Source organism: Pinus tabuliformis, chromosome 7 (genome assembly GCF_031772625.1).
Source record: "Pinus tabuliformis cultivar Carrire ecotype Pingquan chromosome 7, CPIR1, whole genome shotgun sequence".
Lineage (NCBI taxonomy): Eukaryota > Viridiplantae > Streptophyta > Pinopsida > Pinales > Pinaceae > Pinus > Pinus tabuliformis.
Window position 1 is genome coordinate 120,256,072 of NC_142293.1, and position 21,253 is coordinate 120,277,324.

Below are 21,253 nucleotides of genomic sequence, written 5' to 3' on the forward strand. Positions count from 1 at the left end.
CCTATGGAAATGGGCAACCCCTAAGTTCAGACAGGATATGCGAAGAAAAAGGTGTTACATTCCAACAAATTGAATTGTTTCAGTTCCCCAGTGCGACTGTTAATGCATATGCTTTAAGGCTCTATAATGCATCTCCTGCACAAACTCTGGGAAACCTACAACGCCATAAACAACCTCCAAGCCACCGATGACATTGGCGGTAGAGATCGCATATGTCTTCTTCAAGTCGACGCAGACTGCTCGTCTGTCCTCCTACTTGCGCGCATGTATGAAGATCACAGTGATCGGAGTCTGGAAAGGGTGGGCATGGCGATCACACAAACGATCCTGATGCAGGAGCTCACAACAGAGCTCGCCCTGGCGGACATTAGGCCGACAAGTTGCAAGGCGAACCACTTCTACTATTAGCTGATGAATTGGGTAAACAATCACAGGATTCAAATTTCAAATCTGGTTTCAAGCCCGCCAGTATTTCAAATTTCAAATTTAAATTGGATTGGATGGATCCATGGATGCGGATGGGTGTCAAACAACAGACGTTGGTAAACATTTGGAAACAACAACAGAGCTGGGGAGCGGACACAGAGGCTGTGACGGACTAGACAGCTAGCATCACAGAGAAATTTGAGGATGCCGAAGGGAGGAGGGCACAAAAAACTAAGGGGAAATCGTTGACTGGTTGACTGGTTAAGTACTTTCCCACCATCTTCCTTGGAATTAATTACCTCATCACCGTAAAACATATTTTAAAAAAATTGGGAGTTTAACCCAAATTGGGATACTGTTGAAATTTTCTATTGTTGGGTTAAAGCCTCGATGCCTAGGCCAAAACATTAACCTAATAAATCATAATAATAAGATGATAATGAAAAATGTGTATTATCAGAAAGATATGTCTATTAGTTAAAAAACACTTTTTATAAGTTTATAATGGGGACCCTGATTGTTATATTAATAATCATTTTATCAATTATTTATCTATCAATACATTTATACAATTATACATCTATTGTCTTCAATACAAACAATCACTAGTTTGTTATAAGGGTAATAGGTTAAGTTTGACTTTGGCTGTCGCCTAGACTACTCCAACAAGTTACTATTTCACCGTCGTAAGACAACAAAAGGGAAGAAAACAAGAAGGGAAATAAGTTACTTCAAGTGATCTCCAATGGAATTAAATACATCATCACCCTAAAGCAGACGATATCCAATGGAATTAAATACCTCATCCCCCTAAAGCATAATTAAATGATTTGGGAGTTTGACCCCAACTGAGATATTGTTGAATTCTTCTATCACTGGGTTAAAGCCTCAATGCCCAAGCTAAAATTTTATACTATATTTCTTTACCATTTATGAGCATCCCTGCTTTCCAATAACGCTATACAAATGTAGAAAAACAATTGTTTTAACCAGAAATAGATTTCACCGAGTATGAATAAAATCTGATTTTTCTGAACACCTTGAACCCATCTAGGATATACTCATTACAGTTGGGTTACAGATATGTACATTGATTTATGGGAAGGCTATACATATGTACATTAATGTACAACAGAATGGATGATGTGCCTACTGGCAATTTTTCTACTGGATTAAGAATCCCAGTTTAAAATATCACATACGTTTCAAGATTGTAGAAAACTATCCAAATGTTGCATAACACAGTATTAGAGCTATTGCATTTTGAAAAGAGAACTTGAACAGTAGTTGGTGTTCTCATTCTCTCAACCTAATTGTCCATCCATTCCTTGTTCAATTGGTATAGGACATTGAATCATTACACGCCTTAAGCAACCCCTGATTAGGTTGAAGGCAAAGCATAAGGTGTCAGCTCCCCAAGCTCTTTCTTTTCACTCTGCACATAAGACCACACATGAATTAGTTGCATATCTAATGTTGTCGAAAATGTCAAAGCGGTGGATAAAAAACATAAAGAAGCAATTTTTTTTTGGTGAAAATCTAAATAGTAACAAATAGAAGAGGAGTCTCTTTAATATACCACAACAATGTGACTCATCAATGCATTCAAAAGCATCAACAACTTCAAGTTCATAAAAAATCAAATGATCATCATCATTTCAATCACCAAAGAAAAATATAGTTTCAAAAAGCTGTGTCAAAATGCTTGAATGTTACCATCACGCTTGAGTAAGAATTGTGAAGATAAAGTGATTTAAATGATGAATGCTAATTACAACAGGATATTTCATGTAAAAAAAGATATAAAAACGTGTGTTAAGCCTTTCTTAATGTGTGTGCATGTGAATAGGTAACACATACGTAAGCAAGGAGCCACATAGAATCGGAAACAATTAATAAACACAGGCGAATCAAATCGAGATGGTCTATGGATTTATACAGGAATATATCCCATATGGCGATTAGAATCTTTCCTACACAACAAATTGTTGCCTTTGTTACCTACAAATTGTCTCTGTGTTGATTAATAATGAAAGAAATTGCATTCCTTGTAACAAATTCATGATAAACACGGCTATTAAGAATACAGAAAAAATTCCATAGGCTAGCACTAAACGTTCTAATAATCTTATGGCCATAAACATCTAATTGAGTTCAAAAGCTTTTCTGTAAAATTATGAATACGTTCACATGTTCACTCATAACTTGATTTTCTATGTTTTTAGCCATAACGTCAGACACATTTTCAAGGATTCACATTATATTCCCACATTCTGATGGTTACTGAACCATGGGGTGCTAGTCAGCTATTTTAGTCCTTTTCCATTTTCACAAAGGTACTCTTAGTGCAGACTTTTCAGTAATAATTCTAGGGATTTGTTTATCCTTCTAAAAATGATAAGAACAATGTTCCACATGTAAGACAACACATTGGAAACCAAACTCAACTATATATTAAATATTGATCTCAAAGAATGATGTACACAATGTACATTTAAATACATAAAGAAACCATTGATTTAGTTTCCAGGTCTTCTTGGACTCTAATTATTAAAGTATTCACCAAAACACAAACCTAATCCCGAAGATTAGTTGTCTAACATTCCCCCCTTACTCTGGAGGGATATATCAAAGTCCAAGAGCTCAAAATGCGAAAATTCATCTCAGCCAAGAGCTGAATGTCTCTTAGAAATAGTTTTTAAGGATGACCACAAACCAAGGATGGTGGTTTTTAAGAGAAAACCACAAACGATACCCATGTCTGAAACCTTTATAGTAGTGCTCAGAGCAATAAAAAATGTCAACTCTAGAACCATCAATGTAGTTCTTCGAACAATTCCGAATCTGGAAGTGCTCGTTCACAAAGAACTCATTCAGCAAAAAATTGAAGTCTCTCTGGCTACAACTCTGGCTCTAACTGATACAGGTTGTGGCTCATGCTCACTTGTGGATCTCTGACTCAACTCGCTTGACAAATCTTTGAACTTGTAGCAAACCATTAGAGCTCTATCAATTCCCCCCTTGTTAGATACAGGTTGAGAAGATGAAGTACTCTTCATCATTGCAAGGCTAGTCAATACTCTCGAACATATCCTGCGGTATGACCTGTATAACTTTTTGGTTGTTTTGGACCAATCCCAAGAAGCAATCCATCCAAAATTAATTCTCTCTCTTGTCGTAGTCTTCTTTCTGGAACATCCGTTTGCTGTTAGTTTTTGGTAGCATCAGATGTGCTCTAGCCATGAAAATTGGTGGAGAGGCTAAGGCACATGAGTTCTAAAGAACCTAGAAACCGTTTGATGAAATTCCACCCAGATTGTATTTTATTAAAATAATTAATATTTTTAATGGAGTTCCTAAGTCTAAACTTAGGAAAATCAAAATATTAATGAGTATTAATCAAAATATGGGTGAGAATGTTCTAGAAGACGGATCAAGTCAAGTTTTAATCTTAGCCGTTGAATAGAGACTTAATCTCGGCCGTTGAAGTCTCAACGAGAAAAGTATAGGAAGGAGACTTGGGTTTCATTTGAAAACAGACAAAGGGTTGATTAGTCAATTCGATATTCCTAGGGCGAGGTTGGCTAAGGAATTCAAACAAGTGATCAAGCAATGAGGACCAGAGGCAGCGCTGGAAGGAAGTGATTTCCAGTTCCAGTGAATATATTTCAGCGTAGACAGTGAAGGATCAGAGAGGTAGCACAGTGCTAAGGAGGGACAGCGCAACAACTGAAGGTTGATACAGAACTGTTGGGGGATAGCAAAGATCAGTGTCAGGAATCAATGTGGGTGACTGACAGATTAAATCTTGATTTCTCAGCAATAGACGCGGTAGCAGCAAGGGTGATGCAGTGAGAGGGAGTCTCCACGTAGAGGTTCACACAAAGACTGCACAGTGGGTCATCTAGGAGCTGTGACCAGTGCAAAATCTTTAGATTCAGTGTGAGAAAATTCTCACTATTTTTCTGTTAGTTATCTTCTCTGAGTGGATTACCATTTCTCTGGGGCATCAAGATTGTATTCAGAAATTTATTGCCAATAATAGTAACCAGACACCCTCAGATCTGTTGCACCGGTTTTTCCGCATTGGGTTTTTTCAGGCACTATTGTCCAAAAACAAGTGTCAATGTGATTGTTCATGTGCTAGTGTTTCTCTTGCTTTTCTCAGTTCATAATTTGTGAAGTCTGTAGCTGAATTTATTTTGATATTTACTGAAGCATTGGTAAATAACTTATTATTGTAAATAAGTAGGAGAAATAAATCAATCACTGCAGCATAATTTTTCACATGGTATCAAAGCGAAGATCAAGCAAGATGGCAGTAATTTCTGCAATATAGGGTGGTGGTGCCACATTGGTAGCAAATCGATCTCCAAAAGATTCACGCAGTCCCTTGCAGAAATTACCAGTAGAGAAAAATAACATGGAGAATAGTAGGGATCATAATATTTCCGAATTAGCTTCCAGGCTGGAAGAGGAATTTGCTTGCTTATCGAGTTCTGCATCAGTCGAGGATTGGTACATTGATAGCGGGGCTTCAACTCATATGATTGGAGAACGAGAATATTTCTCGAGCTATCAGGAGGAACAAATGAACTTCCAAATCACAATGGGTAACAGGGTGAAATGCACCCCAGTAGGAAAGGGAACCATTACATTCCAGACAGTAGCAGGAGATAGTCTTTGGGTCACTAACGTATTGCATGTGCCAGGTATGGGAATGAATTTGATTTCAATATCTCAATTACAAGATAAAGGATATGATGTATACTTCATCGGTAACAAAGTATATGTCAAGCATCCTAAGTGGAAAAAGAGGGCCTAGATTGGAACTCGAAGCAACAGGTTACAGGTTATATAAGTTGTAGCTCGAGTCTCCTATGGCACTGATGAGAAATAATGTCAGTGGAGAGAAACACTTGAATGAACTGTGGCATAGAAGGATGGGACACTTACATCATGGGGCATTAAGAATTCTCAAGGAAACTGTTATGGGGGTTACAGTGCTTCCTACCAAACATGATGATACATGCAGAGGCTGCGTACTACGCAAGTACGCCAAAGAGACTTATTCTAGAAGTAAAAATAGAGCTCAAACTGTATTGGGTTTAATACACTCAAACGTCTGCGATCCAATGTCTACAAGAGCTATCAGTGGTGTTGAGTATTTTGTCACCTTCATAGATGACCATTCTAGGAAAACTTGGATTTATTTCTTAAAAACCAAGGATGAGGTCTTTGATCGGTTTAAGGAGTTTAAGGCTCTAGTGGAAAACCTGATAGGAAGGAAGATCAAAATATTGCACTCAGATAATGGTGGAGAATACACAGATAAAAACTTCATAGATTTCTGCGCAAGAGAAGGGATCAGAAGAGAATGGACAACACCTTATAATCCAGAACATAATGGAGTCGCAGAAAGGAAGAACATACCTATTATTGGAGCGGCAAAGGTGATGTTATATGATCAGAATCTACCCAAGTTTTTATGGGAAAAAGCGTGCAACATGGTTGTATACATTCAGAACAGGACCCCTCACAGGGCTTTAGGAAAGAAGACGTCGGAGGGTGTTTTCATGGAAAAGAAGCCAGAAGTGAGTCACCTCAAGATATTTGGAAGTGTGGCTTATTGTCATATTCCAAATGAGAAGCGAAGCAAGTTAGAGCAGACTGCCGAAGTTGGATATCTCGTGGGTTACAACGAGACTTCAAAGGCATACCGAATCTACATTCCGAGCAATAGGAAGATTGTAGTAAGGCGAGATGTCAAGTTCATGGAAGATAGAGTTTTTAGGAAATCTCGAGAGATGCCTTTTGAAGAACACGCTGAGGATGTTCCTCTAGTCCAGCAACAGGGAACAAATCTAGTAAGAAGACAGATATCTGGTTCAAGCACTGTAACCAGTACTAGCATCGCCTCAAAAGAACAGAAGCCAAGAGTGTCACAACAAGTACAACAACAAGAAGAAGAACAGATGGAATCTTCTACCACCAATGGAAGGACTAGCCGAGAGGTACAACAGACTCTGAGGGACGCAGAGGAATTTGTTGGAGCTCCTAGAGCTGAGAAAAGGCAGCATAGACAACCTGATAGGTACCAAACATTGGTAGCTCAGGTCGAAGAACCCTTTAGTTTTCGTGAAGTTGTACAACACCAGGTGTGGGTGGATGCCATGGTAGAAGAGTATAGTTCCATTATGACAAATGATGTCTGGGAAATTGTACCAAGACCAGAGAACAGATCAGTTGTGGGTTCAAGATGGATCTACAAGATCAAGTATGCTGCAGATGGCAGCGTAGACAAGTATAAGGCTAGGTTCGTCGTGAAAGGATATGCTCAAAAGGAAGGAATAGACTATGAAGAGACCTTTGCCCCAGTAGCTCGGTATACCTCTATCAGATCCATTATATCCCTTGCAGCACAGATGGGATGGGAGATTCACCAAATGGATGTCAAGACAATGTTCTTGAATGGGGTGATAGAAGAAGAGGTATATATCGAACAACCAAAAGATTTCAAAACACATGAAAAGAGAATTCATGTGTGTAGATTGCATAAAGCCTTGTATGGGATGAAACAAGCACCCAGAGTTGGGTATGGTCAAATTGACAGCTACTTATAATAGTTGGGATTCATCAAGAGCGATGTCGATCCAAATCTTCATTATCTGTTAGTAAAAGATGAGCAGTTAATTTTTGGTATTATATGTGGATGATCCATTTTTTACGAGATCATCCAAACTCAGAGGATTGCAAGAAGAACCTGGAAACAAAATTTGACATGAAGGATTTGGGGCTAATCCACTACTTTCTGGGATTGGAAGTTTGGCAGTAGGATGGTGAGATCTTCCTTGGCCAAGGTAGATATGCGTCAGAAATTATGAAAAGATTCAGAATGAAGGATTGTCGACCTATGGCTATGCCGATGATTACCAATTGGAAGAAAATAGATGCATCCGGAGACAAAGAAGTGGACCCCACCTTATACAGACAGCTCATTGGATCGCTTATGTATCTGGTCAACACTAGGCTAGACATATGTTATGTTGTCAACACCCTTAGTCAGTTCATGGTGGAACCAAAAAGGGTGCACTGGGCAGTAGCAAAGCACATTCTCAGGTATGTGCGGGGAATAATCAATTTTGGATTAAGATACACCAAGGGCGATGATATCGAATTGAGTGGATTCACTGATGCAGATTGGGCAGGAAGTTCAGTAGACAGGAAAAGTACCACTAGGTATTGTTTCGGTATTGGATCTGGGATGACCTCTTGGTGCAGTAAGAAGTAGAGGTTTGTAGCACTGAGCTCGACTGATGTTGCGTATATGGCAGCTAGCACAACAACATGTGAAGCTATATGGCTCAGGAAACTGCTTGTAAATCTATTCAGGGAGAGGGTGGAAGCGACAAAAATCTTCTGTGATAACCAAAGTTGTATCAAGCTCTCTTACAATCTAGTGTTTCATGATCACTCCAAACACATTGATATTTGGTGTCACTTTATCAGGCACTGTGTTCAGCATGGGGTGGTGCAGTAGGAGTGTACTCCCACAGGAAATTAGGTAGCAGATGTACTCACCAAGGCTCTATTCTGAGAACAGATGGGTATGTTGGAAAATCCCTTTCAATAGCATGATGCAACATTTGAGAGGGAGTTGTAGTATAGATGTGGCAGTGGCAGTGGCAGTGACATGGCCATTACAGTAGCAACAACAACACAGTGTTGGTGGCTGCAATAGTGCAGAAAATAGATACTTCAGAGACAGAGCAACATGCAATTGGACATTGTTGCTAGAGCACATTTCTCGCTAAGAGGGAGTGTTAGTTTTTGGTAGCCTCGGATGTGCTCTAGCCATGAAAATTGGTGGAGAGGCTTAAGGCACATGAGTTCTAAAGAACCCAACAACCGTTTGGTGAAATTCCACCCGGATTGTATTTTATTAAAATAATTAATATTTTTAATGAGGTCCCTAAGTCTAAACTTAGGAAAATTAAAATATTAATGAGTATTAATCAAAATATGGGTGAGAATGTTCTAGAAGACAGATCAAGTCAATTTTTAATCTTAGCCGTTGATTAGAGACTTAATCTCAACCATTGAAGTCTCAACGAGAAAAGTATAAGAAGGAGGCTTGGAGTTCATTTGAAAACAAACAGAGGGTTGATCAGTCAGTTCGATATTCCTAGGGTGGGTTGGCTAAGGAATTCTAACAAGTGATCAAGTGTTGATTTGGGGTAGCATCGGATGTGCTCTAGCCACAAAATTTGGTGGAGAGGCTGGGGCACATGAGATTTCCAATACCTAGAAAGAGTTTGGGCAGATTCTAAATAGATCAAGAGATATTAAAATAATTAATATTTTTAATGGAGTTCCTAAGTCTAAACTTAGGGAAAATAAAAATTAATGTGTATTAATATGAATCTGTGTTAGAATGGTCTAAAAGACATGGATCAAGCCAAATCTAATCTTAGCCGTTGATTAGGGACTTAATCTCGACCATTGAGATGTCAACAGGAAAAGTATAAGAGGAGGCTTGAGGGTCACTTGAAAAACACACCAGGGTGATCAGTCATTCTATTCTCTAGAGCGAGGTTTGCTAAGAGAGATAGAATCAATGATCGGAGAGCAGTTGAGGGGCATTGAGTACAGAGAGACAGAGAGGCAGAGATAGTGCCAGAATAGCAGCAGAGTAGCGAGAGAGAAAGACGCAAGAGCAGCCAGTGCTCGCGCAGGGCCACGTAGAGGTAGCTAAGTGTTGCGCAGAGCACTAGAGGGGCCAGCGTAGCTAACGCAGAGGCTCAAAGAGATGACGCAGGGACTCCTGGGGCTGACACAGGCTAAGAGAGGCTAACGCAGGGCCAACACTAGGCTAGGAGAGGCTGACACAGTCCAGATTGGGCAGACGTTGGGGTTTCTGGGGCAAATTGGTGTTGAGTAGCTGCCGAAAGGATTATCCGAGGTTTCAGCCAGAAGATTTGTCAGAAACTGAGAGGTATTACTGCCAAGGAAATTCTCTGTTGGGTAAGCCAATTTTGGCACCCAGATTGTACTCTGATATTGCTTAATAAGAAAACCCTTAGATAGTTGCACTGGTTTTCCCACATTTGGTTTTTCTGGGGACACTAGTCCAAAAATAATGGTGTCATATGGTGTGTTTGTTCTTGTTTCTTTTAGTTGCTGATCTATAATATGTTGAGCATGCACTAGCGTTTATTTTCAGTATTTACATTGTAAATAACTTGTTAAGGAAAATAACAAGTAGGTAGGAATAAATCAGATAAAGTGCATGGAGGGTTTCTAACTAAGTAAATTTAGAAGCTTCAACATGGTATCAGAGCATGATTGCAGATCACAGGAGGACTAAAAGACATCAACCGAGCAGAGCAATAGCAACAGAAAACAGTTGTCCCGAGGTGACAAAAGTTGTTTCTAGTAGCGTAGAAGCCAAGGAGTGTGACGCAGAGCCAGCCAGGGCCACGCAGAGGAAGTCGAGAGCTGCGCAGAGCCCCAGAGAGGCCAGCGTTGCTGACGCAGAGGGCCAGAGGGTTGACGCAGGGCATCCCAGGGCTGACGCAGACCCATCCGAGGTGACGTAGGGCCAGCGTGAGGCAGAGAGGGGCTAACGTAGTTCACAGAGAGGCAGTTGCTGGGGTCTAGAAGGCTGCAGGAATATTGCAGAGTGGAGCTGGTGAGGTACTGTAGTCAGAACAGTACCTGATAGAGCAGGGCCAAAGGAGTTGTTACCAAGGGTTTCTAGCCGAGGAACCCAGATCAATAGTGCAGTTGCACAAGACGATCAGAGTAGGGGGCATCTCGACAAGTGGCAGAAGGATTTCCAGGAGGGAAATCAAGACTCAGAGGGAGTCTGGAAGAGAACTTCCAGACGGGAAGTAGAGACTAAGAGGAGTCGAACAGAGAACTTCCACGAGGAAAGTAGAGGAGCATCATGGCACTAAACGGGGTAAGAGACCATGATAGACTGGACGAAGCATCGAACTTCGCAGTCTGGAAGGCCAAAATCTTATCCGTGCTTGACAGGAATCGTGTCAAGAAGTTCGCCTCGAAGGTAATAGATGTCCCAGTCGACCCAGTGATAATGACAAGTATGAGGAGGTGATGGTGAGGGCCAAGAGCATTATCCTTAACGGGGTCAAGGATCATGTAGTACCACATATAGCCAAGAAGGAAACGACATTTGAGATGTGGGAGGCTCTCAAGAAGTACCAGCATACTTCTGTGCAGAGAAGAATGCTGCTGGAGAATCAGATGAGGTCATATCAGATGAAGAAGGAACAATCGATTAACACCTTCCTCGGAGGACTAAATGAGATCCGAGACTAGTTGACTGCTATAGGAGCGACATCGGATCAGGAGCTAATGGTGAGGACAACCCTAAATGCTGCCTTAGAAGATTAGGAAGTATTTGTCTAGAGTATACTGGGCAAAAGGACACTTCCACCTTGGGACGAGATGTGGGTAGCTCTTCGCCAAGAAGAGATCAGACGACAGTCGAAGACGGGTAGCAGCAGCAAGGGGATCAAAGTCAAGCAGGAGGAGGAAGATGTGGCCCTAGCATTTGAGGGAAAGCAGGAGAAGCAGAAGAAGAAAGATCTCTCCAAGATCAAGTGCTTCCACTGTGGGAAGCTGGGTCATTATGCGACCCAGTGTCCAAGGAAGAAGAGTGAGGGAGAGCCTTCCAAGACTAAGGCAGCGCCAGCACGCGCAGAGAAGGAAGTTTTGACAAACGGTGACTGTGCCATGAGTGCACACGCCTCACTTGAGCGGAAGTGGGGAGACATCGAGTTGTAGTTAGGCAGACTACAGGCGATGAGGGGAAGGATCCTCGAGGTACCCAGCCTCTTGGATTAGACCTTGCTACGGGAGCCCCGAAGAGGAGTAGCAAGACTAGATGAGTCGGGTAGAGACGGATGCAGATGGAGCGGTAGAGAGAGCTACAGTGTAAGAATCCCGATACAGCGTAAGGCTAGTAGGTTGCAACAGTGCGAGTGGCACAGGAGTGTAGCACCAATGCAGGATGGCACAAAGAGGTGTACAACGATGCAAGATGCAGGGAGTTGTTACAACAACGCAGAGGTTAGAGAGGGAGCACTTGTCAGCAACAGAGGGAGCTTCAACATCAATGGATGTCTCTAGCCCAATGGAGAGGTCAGATTGGGAGATCAATTACTTACTTCTCAGTAACTGAGTTGCAGTGCAATGGCGGGCAACACGATGCACATGATGAGAGGAGGTGCACTGCGGATGCATTGCTGGGTGAAAGGACCAGCAACAACACGGATGTAGAGGGAGCTGTTGTACAGATGCAGTAGTGGCAGTGGCAGAACCATGGGCAACAATATAGGATACAACGGTGCAGAGGATGGTGGGCAGCAAGCCTAGCATCAACATAGGTACCGATGTCGGATGATCAGAGTAATACTCAGTGAGGAGTATTGCTAGAGCACAATCCTCGCTAAGAGGGAGTGTTGATTTTGGGTAGCATCGGATGTGTTCTAGCCACAAAATTTGGTGGAGAGGCTGGGGCACATGAGATCTCCAATACCCAAAAAGGGTTTGGGTAGATTCTAAACAGATCAAGAGATATTAAAATAATTAATATTTTTAATGGAGTCCCTAAGTCTAAACTTAAGGAAAATAAAATATTAATGTGTATTAATATGAATCTGTGTTAGAATGGTCCAAAAGACATGGATCAAGCCAGATCTAATCTTAGCCATTGATTAGGGACTTAATCTCGGCCGTTGAGATGTCAACAGAAAAGTATAAGAGGAGGCTTGAGGGTCACTTGGAGAACACACTACAGTGATCAGTCATTCTATTCTCTAGAGCAAGGTTTGCTAAGAGAGACAAAATCAGTGATCGGAGAGCAGCTGAGGGGCATTGAGTACAGAGAGATAGAGAGGCAGAGATAGTATTGGGATAGCAACAGAGCAGCCAGAGAGAGACGCAGGAGTAGCTAGTGCTCACGCAGGGCCACGCAGAGGTAGCTAAGTGCTGCGCAGAGCACCAGAGGGGCCATGGTAGCTGACACAGAGGCTCAGAGAGCTGACGCAGGGCCTCCTGGGCTGACGTAGGCCAAGGGAGGCTGATGCAGGGCCAGCGCTGGGCTAGGAGAGGCTGACGCAGGGCCAGCACTGGGCTAGGAGAGGTTGACGCAGTCTAGATTGGGCAGACGCTGGGGTTTCTGGGGCAGATTGGTGCTGAGTAGCTGCCGAAAGGATTATCCGGGGTTTCAACGAGTAGATTTGTCAGAAACTGAGAGGTATTACTGCTAAGGAAATTCTCTGTTGGGTAGGCCAGTTTTGGCACCCAGTTGTACTCTAATATTGCTTAATAAGAAAACCCTCAAATAGCTGCACCGACTTTCCCACATTGGGATTTTCTGGGGCATTAGTCCAAAAATAATGGTGTCATATGGTGTGTTTGTTCTTGTTTCTTTTAGTTGTTGATCTGTAATATGTTGAGCATGCACTAGTGTTTATTTTCAGTATTTACATTGTAAATAACTTGTTAAGGAAAATAACAAGTAGGTAGGAATAAATCAAATAAAGTGCATGGAGGGTTTCTAACTATGTAAACTTAGAAACTTCAACATCAAGCAATGAGGATCAAAGGCAACACTGGAAGGAAGTGATTTCCAGTTCCAGCGAATATACTTCAGAGAAGACAGTGAAGGATTAGAGAGGCAGCACAGTGCCATGGAGGGACATTGCAGCAACTGGAGGAGGTTGACGCAAAACTGTTGGGGGATAGCAAAGATCAATTTCAGGAATCAATGTGGTTGATTGACAGATTAAATCTCGATTTATTAGCAATAGACGCAGCAACAGCAAGGGTGACGTAGTCAGAGGGAGTCTCCACGTAGAGGCTCACACAGAGACTGCACAATGGGTCATCCAGGAGCTGGGGCCAATGCAAAATATCCAGATTCAGTGTGAGAAAATTCTCACTATTTTTCTATTAGTTATCTTCTCTGAGTGGATTGCCATTTCTCTGGGGCATCTAGATTGTATTCAAAAATTTACTGCCAATAATAGAAACCCTCAGATCTGCTACATTGGTTTTCCCGCATTGGGTTTTTTCGGGGACTATTGTCCAAAAAAGTGTGTCAATGTGATTGTTCATGTGCTGGTGTTTCTCTTGCTTTTCTCAGTTCATAATTTGTGAAGTCTGCAACTGAATTTATTTTGATATTTACTGAAGCATTGGTAAATAACTTATTATTGTAAATAAGTAGGAGAAATAAATCAATCACTACAGCATAATTTTTCACATTTGAATGGTGATTGCACTTTTCACAATGCTCACATGGGTGAAGATCAAAACACCGATCTTTCACATGTCCAACCCTATCACAATGTTGGCACTGATCAATTTGTTCTGGAAAAACACCATCCAAAAATCCAGCACTTCAAAATTGTATAGGTTTAGAAAAATTAGGAATATGAAAATATACTTCCAAGACATCCTTGTTATATCCCAAACCAATTTTGTTTTTGTTGTGTACAATTTCTTCCCACGGTCTTATAAAGGTTTTGGGAACGACAGGCTTCACATCTGTATGCAAATGACTCTTGCATAGCCTTGCCTGAACATGAATTTCCGCTGCATCCAAATTTGCTCCTGAAGTGGTTTCATTGCTCTTCGACCATCATTTGGAAATAGGATCGTTTCATTGTACTTAAGACTCAATCTGGAGAAATTCAACTGTCTCCAATGCATCATGTAAACAAACTCTAATATCAACAAGACTTACTTTACTAATATTTACAGTTTCATCAATAGTGGAACTAATGAAATTGTTTAATATATCTATTACATTTTTAATTTAAGCCATTTTAGTCAATCTTGAGTGTCGGGTTCAACCGAAAATGCACCCCTTTTACAAAGTAATTTCAACTTTAACAAATTGACTGGTAGAAAGCACAAATCACAACGTGTAACAGATAACTTCAAAAAAAGTTAGCCAAAATCTCACATGCACTATGGCATTACAACAGAAAAACTCTCTACATGGCTACACGTCTTCACCAACATCACTACTTCCCCTTTAAGATCAACAATTCAGTGTTATTTTAAACTTCTCGACCACAGGCCCGAATAAACTCACTCCAAGAAAAGAAACATCAGGTTCAAGTACATGCCAGAAATATTCGTTAGGCAGTCAATTACCAATCATCTATAATAGCAGCTTCTTAATTGCAGCGAAGACAAGCAAATAATTATCTGACTTCAAGTCCTTCTTTACTGTATTAAGAATTAATAAAATCGTGATCCTCACTCAGGAACAACGTAGTGCAGTATACCCAATCTACTTAAGCAACAAGAATTAACAACAGTGAGTGGTATTGCAGCATCATACCTTCCTACAACGTCAAGACAACAAAGTTGGTGTCACCTTTCTCCGTAAAAATCCAACAACCACAAACAGCACACAAAACTTTGACAACACAAGACTCATAAATGACGATTTTTTGGACTTTTCTAGGTTATCGCTCAAAAAGTAACTACCCACCTCTATGTACACTGCAACAAAGAACTCTGGTGGATCTTCAAATTCATTGTTTTGGCTGCTTATAATGACGACAGCTTGGCCTTCAATTTCAACATCAAACAACAAGGCAGAAGCAGCTTTCAACCATTTTTGCCAAACATGCACAAATGTACAATGTTTTCTTTGGTTTTCATGCAAATAATTGCAATAGGAATATTTGGAGTAAAGAAACTTCCCTTTTCTTTTGGCTGGGTAACATCAATGACTATGATAACTCTTCAGAGCACTACGAAAACACTGGTTACATTCTTCAACATTGATGAAACTTGAACTTCTATCTAGATCAACTAATGCAACCAATTATGAATACAAAGAGAGCCAGAAACCGACCCCTTACATTGGATACCAGTTCATCCACTGAATTTACCATGGGGGGAGTCTCCAAATGTCTTGCCCACTTCGTCATACCTCTCCAAGATAAAAACAGTATCCAAAAACAGAATCAAGATGCGCAAAATCTGCAAGAGAGTGACCAAATTGAAGCCCCCTATAGCCTCATGAGTGTGGCCACTGTTGTTCGATTCCACTGGGATAAAAGATCACAACTAGAAACATGCGCCTACGCTCTAGAGTGCTTGCTAAATGTCACACCAGAGGATGGAGAGTCAAAAAGCTGAACACATTACATTTCCTGTGGCTTTTCATTTGCGAGCAACAACTTTCATGTTCCAAATATAATTTGCACAAATACTGGTCAATGTTAGTTTTGGTAGCATCGGATGTGTTCTAGCCTTGACATTTTGTGGCAAGGCTAGAATACATGAGATCTCCAAGACCCACAAATTGTTTCTGAAAATTCCACTTAGAAGTGTCTCAATAAGATTATTAACTGATTTTTAAATATTTCCAAAGTCTGAACTTAGGGAATATGGTTAATTAATCAATATTAATTGAGATAAGGTGAAAATCATCTAGAAACTCACACAAATCGATCCAAAGATGATCCTAGCCATTGATTAAGTTTTAATCTTGGTCGTTGGTGCTCCCACAGAAGATTATAAGAGGAGGTCAATGTGGTAATGGAGAATTTATCTAGTACATTACTCAGTTGCCCAGGCAGTTCGATTTTCTTAGAAGCAGCAACTCAGTAGAGAAGATAGAGCCAGACGGTGAATAGTAGGTGGAAGACGAGGGCAGTAGCATTCTGGAAGGAAGATTTCCAATACCTGGAAGAGGCAAAGGGAGGAAGGTCGAAATCTCCAGAGGGCTAGCGTAAAATCTGCACAGAGGGTGGCGCAGGGAACTCAACACAGCGCTGGGGAAGCGATTTTGGAGGCAGAAAATCTCTGTGGCGTGAGAGAAAATTCTCACGATATTTTTGCCAGTTTTTTCCTCGGATTAGATTGCTAGTTGGGCATCTAAATTATTGTACTTAGAATTGTTGTTGAATATTAATAATAAAACCCTCATCTGTTGCACTGGTTTTCCCAAGTTGGGTTTTTTCGAGGACAATTGTCCAAAAATAACTATGTCAAAATTATTGTGTGTGTGCTAGAATATCTCAATTTCCAGTATTTTATTTTCCGCAATATTTTTTTGGTGAAAATTGCAGTTGTGATTTTATTCGTTATTTGTCATAGCAAATAAATTGCATAATTAATTTTTGAGTTAGAAGAATAATTTCCAGTAGCTGCAATAGATAAAATTTCACATGGTATCAGAGCTTCATTGATCAGCCGAAGAGCTCAGAAGAGAAAAGAAGGAATTTCGCTGCTCAGTGTGGGCAGCAGGTCGAAATTCTCAAGGAGCAGCGCAATCTCTTTGTCATAATGCCGAATTACTTGAGGAAGATCGAATTTTCTGAGAGAGGAGCAGAAAAATATGATTTTTCCTGAACAAGTGATTCCAGAGGCAGAGGGAGCAGCTCAAATTTTCTTGTTGAGTAGATCTCTAGCTGGATGTAGAGGGTTTTTGCAGTAGTTTGCTAGAGTAGAGCCAGCTTCAAGGTGGAAAAGAGGAATAACACACTAAATTCTTTAAGCATAGCCATGGAAAAAAGTAACATTTAGGAGACTTCATATTTGTCTTCCAGATTGGAGGACGAATTTGCTTGCTTAGCAAGATCAGCTTCACAGGGAGTCTGGTATATAGAGAGTGGAGCATCAACTCACATGATAGGGGTTAGCAAATATTTCTCTAGCTACAAAGAGGAGCAGATGGCCTTCCAGATTACGATGGGAAACATAACGAAATGTACTCCAGTAGGGAGAGGTACCATAGGTTTTCAGGGGGAGTCAGGAGCAAGCACCAACACTACAAATGTATTGCATGTGCCAGGGTTGGGTATGAACCTGATTTCAGTATCCCAGTTACAGGATAAGGGGTATGATATTCACTTCGCAGGGAAGAAAGTGTATGTCAAACACACGAGCTGGAAAAAGGTGAGACAAATTGGAGTTCGAAGTAACAGATTGTACCAGTTACAAATCGATTCTCCAATGGCACTAATAGGCAGTGACAGTAGCAGTGGGAAGGAGTTGAATGAGTTATGGCACAAGAGAATGGACCATGTACACCATGGAGCACTCAGGATGACCAAGAAATGGTAACAAGGGTTCCAAAACTTGGCATTGAGCACAACGATGTGTGTAGAGGATGTGAACTTGGGAGTATGCTAAGGCAACATTTCCAAGAAGTGACAACAGAGATGATGGTGTGTTAGGACTTATACACTCAAATATTTGTGGCTCGATGTCCACTAGAGCTCTCAGCGGTGCCGAATATTTCGTCACCTTTATTAATGATCATTTCAGGAAAACTTGGATCTACTTCTTGAAGACCAAGGATGAGGTCTTCGATCGTTTCAAAGAGTTTAAAGCTCTCGTGGAGAATGCGACAGGGGATAAGATCAAGGCGCTTCGATTAGATAATGGTGGAGAATATATTGATAAAGACTTCACAAATTTATGTGCAAAGGAAGGCATCAAGAGAGAATGGACAACTCCATATAATCCATAGTAGAATGGTGTAGCAGAGCGGAAAAACAGAACCATTGTTGGAGCTGCAAAGGCTATGTTATATGACCAGGATCTACCTAGATTTCTATGGGAAGAAGCATGTAACACAACAGTGTATATTCAAAACAAGACTCTTCATAGAGCATTGGGGAAGAAAACACCAGAAGGAGTCTTCACAGGGAAGAAGCCAAAAGTTAGCCACTTCAGAATTTTTGGCAGCATTGCTTATTGCCACGTGCCAGATGATAAATGGACCAAACTGGATCAGACTGTAGAGAAGGGGTTCTTCGTTGGGTACAGCGAAACCTCAAAGGCATTCAGAATCTACATTCCTAGCAATAGGAAGATAGTAGTAAGGCGAGACGTGAAGTTCATGGAGGACCGAGCTTTCAGGAGATCTCGTGAGATGCCTGCAGGTGATTAGAATCAATCAACAGAAGCTCCTTTGGTCCAGCAGTAGGGGAAGCCACAGGGGTAGCCAATGGGATAGGGAAGAGGTCAGTCACAAGGGTCAAGTACTGTGACCAGCACCAGTGTTTCCTCAGGTGCAAGAAATCCAGGGAGTTCTCACTAGATGGAGCAGTAGAGACAGGATGAGGAGGAGCTGGCAGAACCTCCCACGACTAGTGGTTGAGCCAACAGAGGTTTGTTAGACATTAAGAGATGTAGAGGAGTTTATTGGAACTCCTAGGACGAGCAAGAGACAACACAAACAACCCGACAGGTACCAAGCTGTTAAACACACATGGGAAACATAAAATAGGAAAGATAAATCATGTGAGTTCATTTTTTATTAACAGGAGATATACATTTATAGTACATTATGTGACCATTGGGTTTCACATCCCAAGGTCTCTTGGACTCCTTTTGTCCATTCGGCTTCCACACTAACCCATTGAGGATTAGGTGTCCAACATTCCCCCCCTTAATCCGAAGGGTTATGTATGAGTCCAAGAAGAGAGCTATAATACAAAATGTGCAAAAATGCATGGCAGCACTAGGCTGAATGTGCTCTATGAAATGTTGGTACAAAGGGCGGTGGTTTAAGGATGACCACCAACACTGGAACGCTTAGTACAGTTCCTGGAACTCTTCCAAAAACTGGCAAGAAGCTGAAGTCTTCTGCTAGAGGAAGTGATCCTATTGTTTTAAAGAGGGAAACCTTCAACCATAAAAGGGATGTCTCACCCCGCATAAAAGGTAAAATTTCAACCTGAAAAGGGAAGTCTCAACCTGTGATGGTTTAAGGATGACCAACAACTCTGGAATGCTTAATGCAATTCCTGGAACTCTTCCAAAACTGGCAAGAAGCTGGTGTCTTCTGCTAGAGGAAGTGTTCTCAATTGTGTTCCTGGAATTCTTCTAAAACTGGCAAGAAGCTGAAGTCTTTTGCTAGAGGAAGTGTCCCAGATTACCAACTGAAGGCATGTTCATAGGCATCTTAGTCTCTGGCTACAACTCTGAAACTGGTGTGGCAGGTTGTGGCTCAGGCTCGCTTGATGTGACTTTGAAGCTTGTAGATGACCATCATTTCCCCCCCTGTCAGATACAAGGTGAGATGATGGAGAAAACTCAACTGCAAGATTGTTCAATACTCTGGAACAAGTTCTGACATGTGTTTGGAATATCTTCTTGGCTGTTGATGCCCATTGCCAAGAAGCGATCCATCCAAGATGAATCTTTGTTCTCGCAGGACGTTTGTTTTTGAAGCATCTGTGTGAAGAATGGCTAGTTTTATGACAATGCTTACATGGATGAAGATCAAAACAGTGATCTTTCATATGGCCAACTCGGTCACAGTGTTGGCATTTCACAATCTGTTGTTGTTGTTGTTGCTGTGGAAGAGGGGCAGAATCTGGAACAGCTGGAGGTGAACTGTCATGAATGAATCCAGCACTCTGAAACTGAATGGGCTTTGAGTAGTCTGGAATATGAAAGGACAAGTCCTTGTCATATCCAAGACCAGTTCTGTGCTTGTTGTGGACAAGTTGTTCCCAAGGTCTGATGATGGGCTTGGGAAGTGCAGACTGAGTTTCTGCATCTGCATGTACAACTGCTGCTTTATTTGAATGAACTGTAACATTATTGACTTGCTGTTGATGGGTGGTTGTCTCAATGTTCTGAACAAGTTCAGAATGATGTCTATTTTGATGTAGCTCTTCTTGTTGTAGCTGTGATTCAAGCTGCAAAAAATCAATCTTTTCCTGTGCATTTTGTAGACATGTCTGAATTTCTGAGAGAGATCCTATGCTGATTTGTAATGTGTCATCAACAGTAGATTGTATAAGAGTTTTCATGAACTCTAATACTTCACTGATTCTAGCCATTTTTCTTCAATTTTAGATTTACACCTTAAAAACTGATCACAATTATTACTTAATGCAGAAAAGTAATATCCACTCACAATACACAGCAATATCTTGTATAAATGTGCAGCAAATGAATCAGGGAATCAATGCATATATATATGTAGACAGAAACTATAATGGGTTTTAAATATAATGCCACAATTGGGGCAGTAGCAACTGCAAACTTGCTTGGATCCTTCAAGTACTCCTTTACTTTCAAATCAAAAATGATGGCTATCAAAACTTCAATAATTATAACACCATGTCATGGGCATTGGAATGAATCTCTAGCACGCTGAAACAGCAGTGATAGACCTCCTTACATGTCCAAATACTTAGCAAACTGTATAGTGCTGGTCATATATACCATAGCATTTTACCATGACCTTTCAAGAGCCTTCCAACTATCCACAGTTTCAGGAAAACCTCCAGGAGATTAGAGAATACTCGCCCCTGTATATGTAGCCAATTATTAAGGAGATTTGACTCTTTGACAATGATAAAATCTGCCCACAAAGGCCAACTCGAACACAAACTGATAGAACTTGATTTGAAGATGCTTTGAAACCAAATTTTCCTCTTGAAATAGGCTCCTCTTTGTCTAGACAGCTGTAAATATAAGAGCCTGAGCCACAACCTCCTGCACTGGAATTTTCTCAACCACCTCCACCTTCAACAGATGCCAAATGATGAAGAAATGGTTCAGAATATTGAAATTCTTTCTGAATTTGTTGTAAAGAATGGGCCTGAATTTGAAAATATGGCTCGGGCTAAGCAAGCAGGTAATCCAAAGTTTTCATTTTTATTTGATGGAGCACCCAGCAGTGATGCGGCAATTGGATATCAGTATTTTCAGTGGATGAAAAAAAGTGGGAACTGCTGGGGATGACCGAGATGTTTCCTCAAGTCCAGGCCATGCTTTCGAATCAATCTTCAAGTACCTG

General features: G+C 41.0%; 1 protein-coding gene across 4 annotated transcripts in view; it reads right to left on the minus strand.

Annotated features, from left to right (window-relative positions):
• Positions 1-1,406: 1,406 nt before the first annotated feature.
• Positions 1,407-21,253, minus strand: part of LOC149246037 (uncharacterized) — a 223,517-nt gene continuing 203,670 nt past the window's right edge. For all 4 annotated transcript variants that reach the window (XR_016266515.1, XM_089457824.1, XM_089457823.1 and 1 more), the window contains one exon: positions 1,407-1,861. Coding sequence is in view for 3 of the 4 variants with exons in the window: in XM_089457824.1 (XP_089313950.1) it covers positions 1,808-1,861 (54 nt within the window). In the remaining variant the exon portion in view is untranslated. The remainder of the gene's footprint in view (positions 1,862-21,253) is intronic.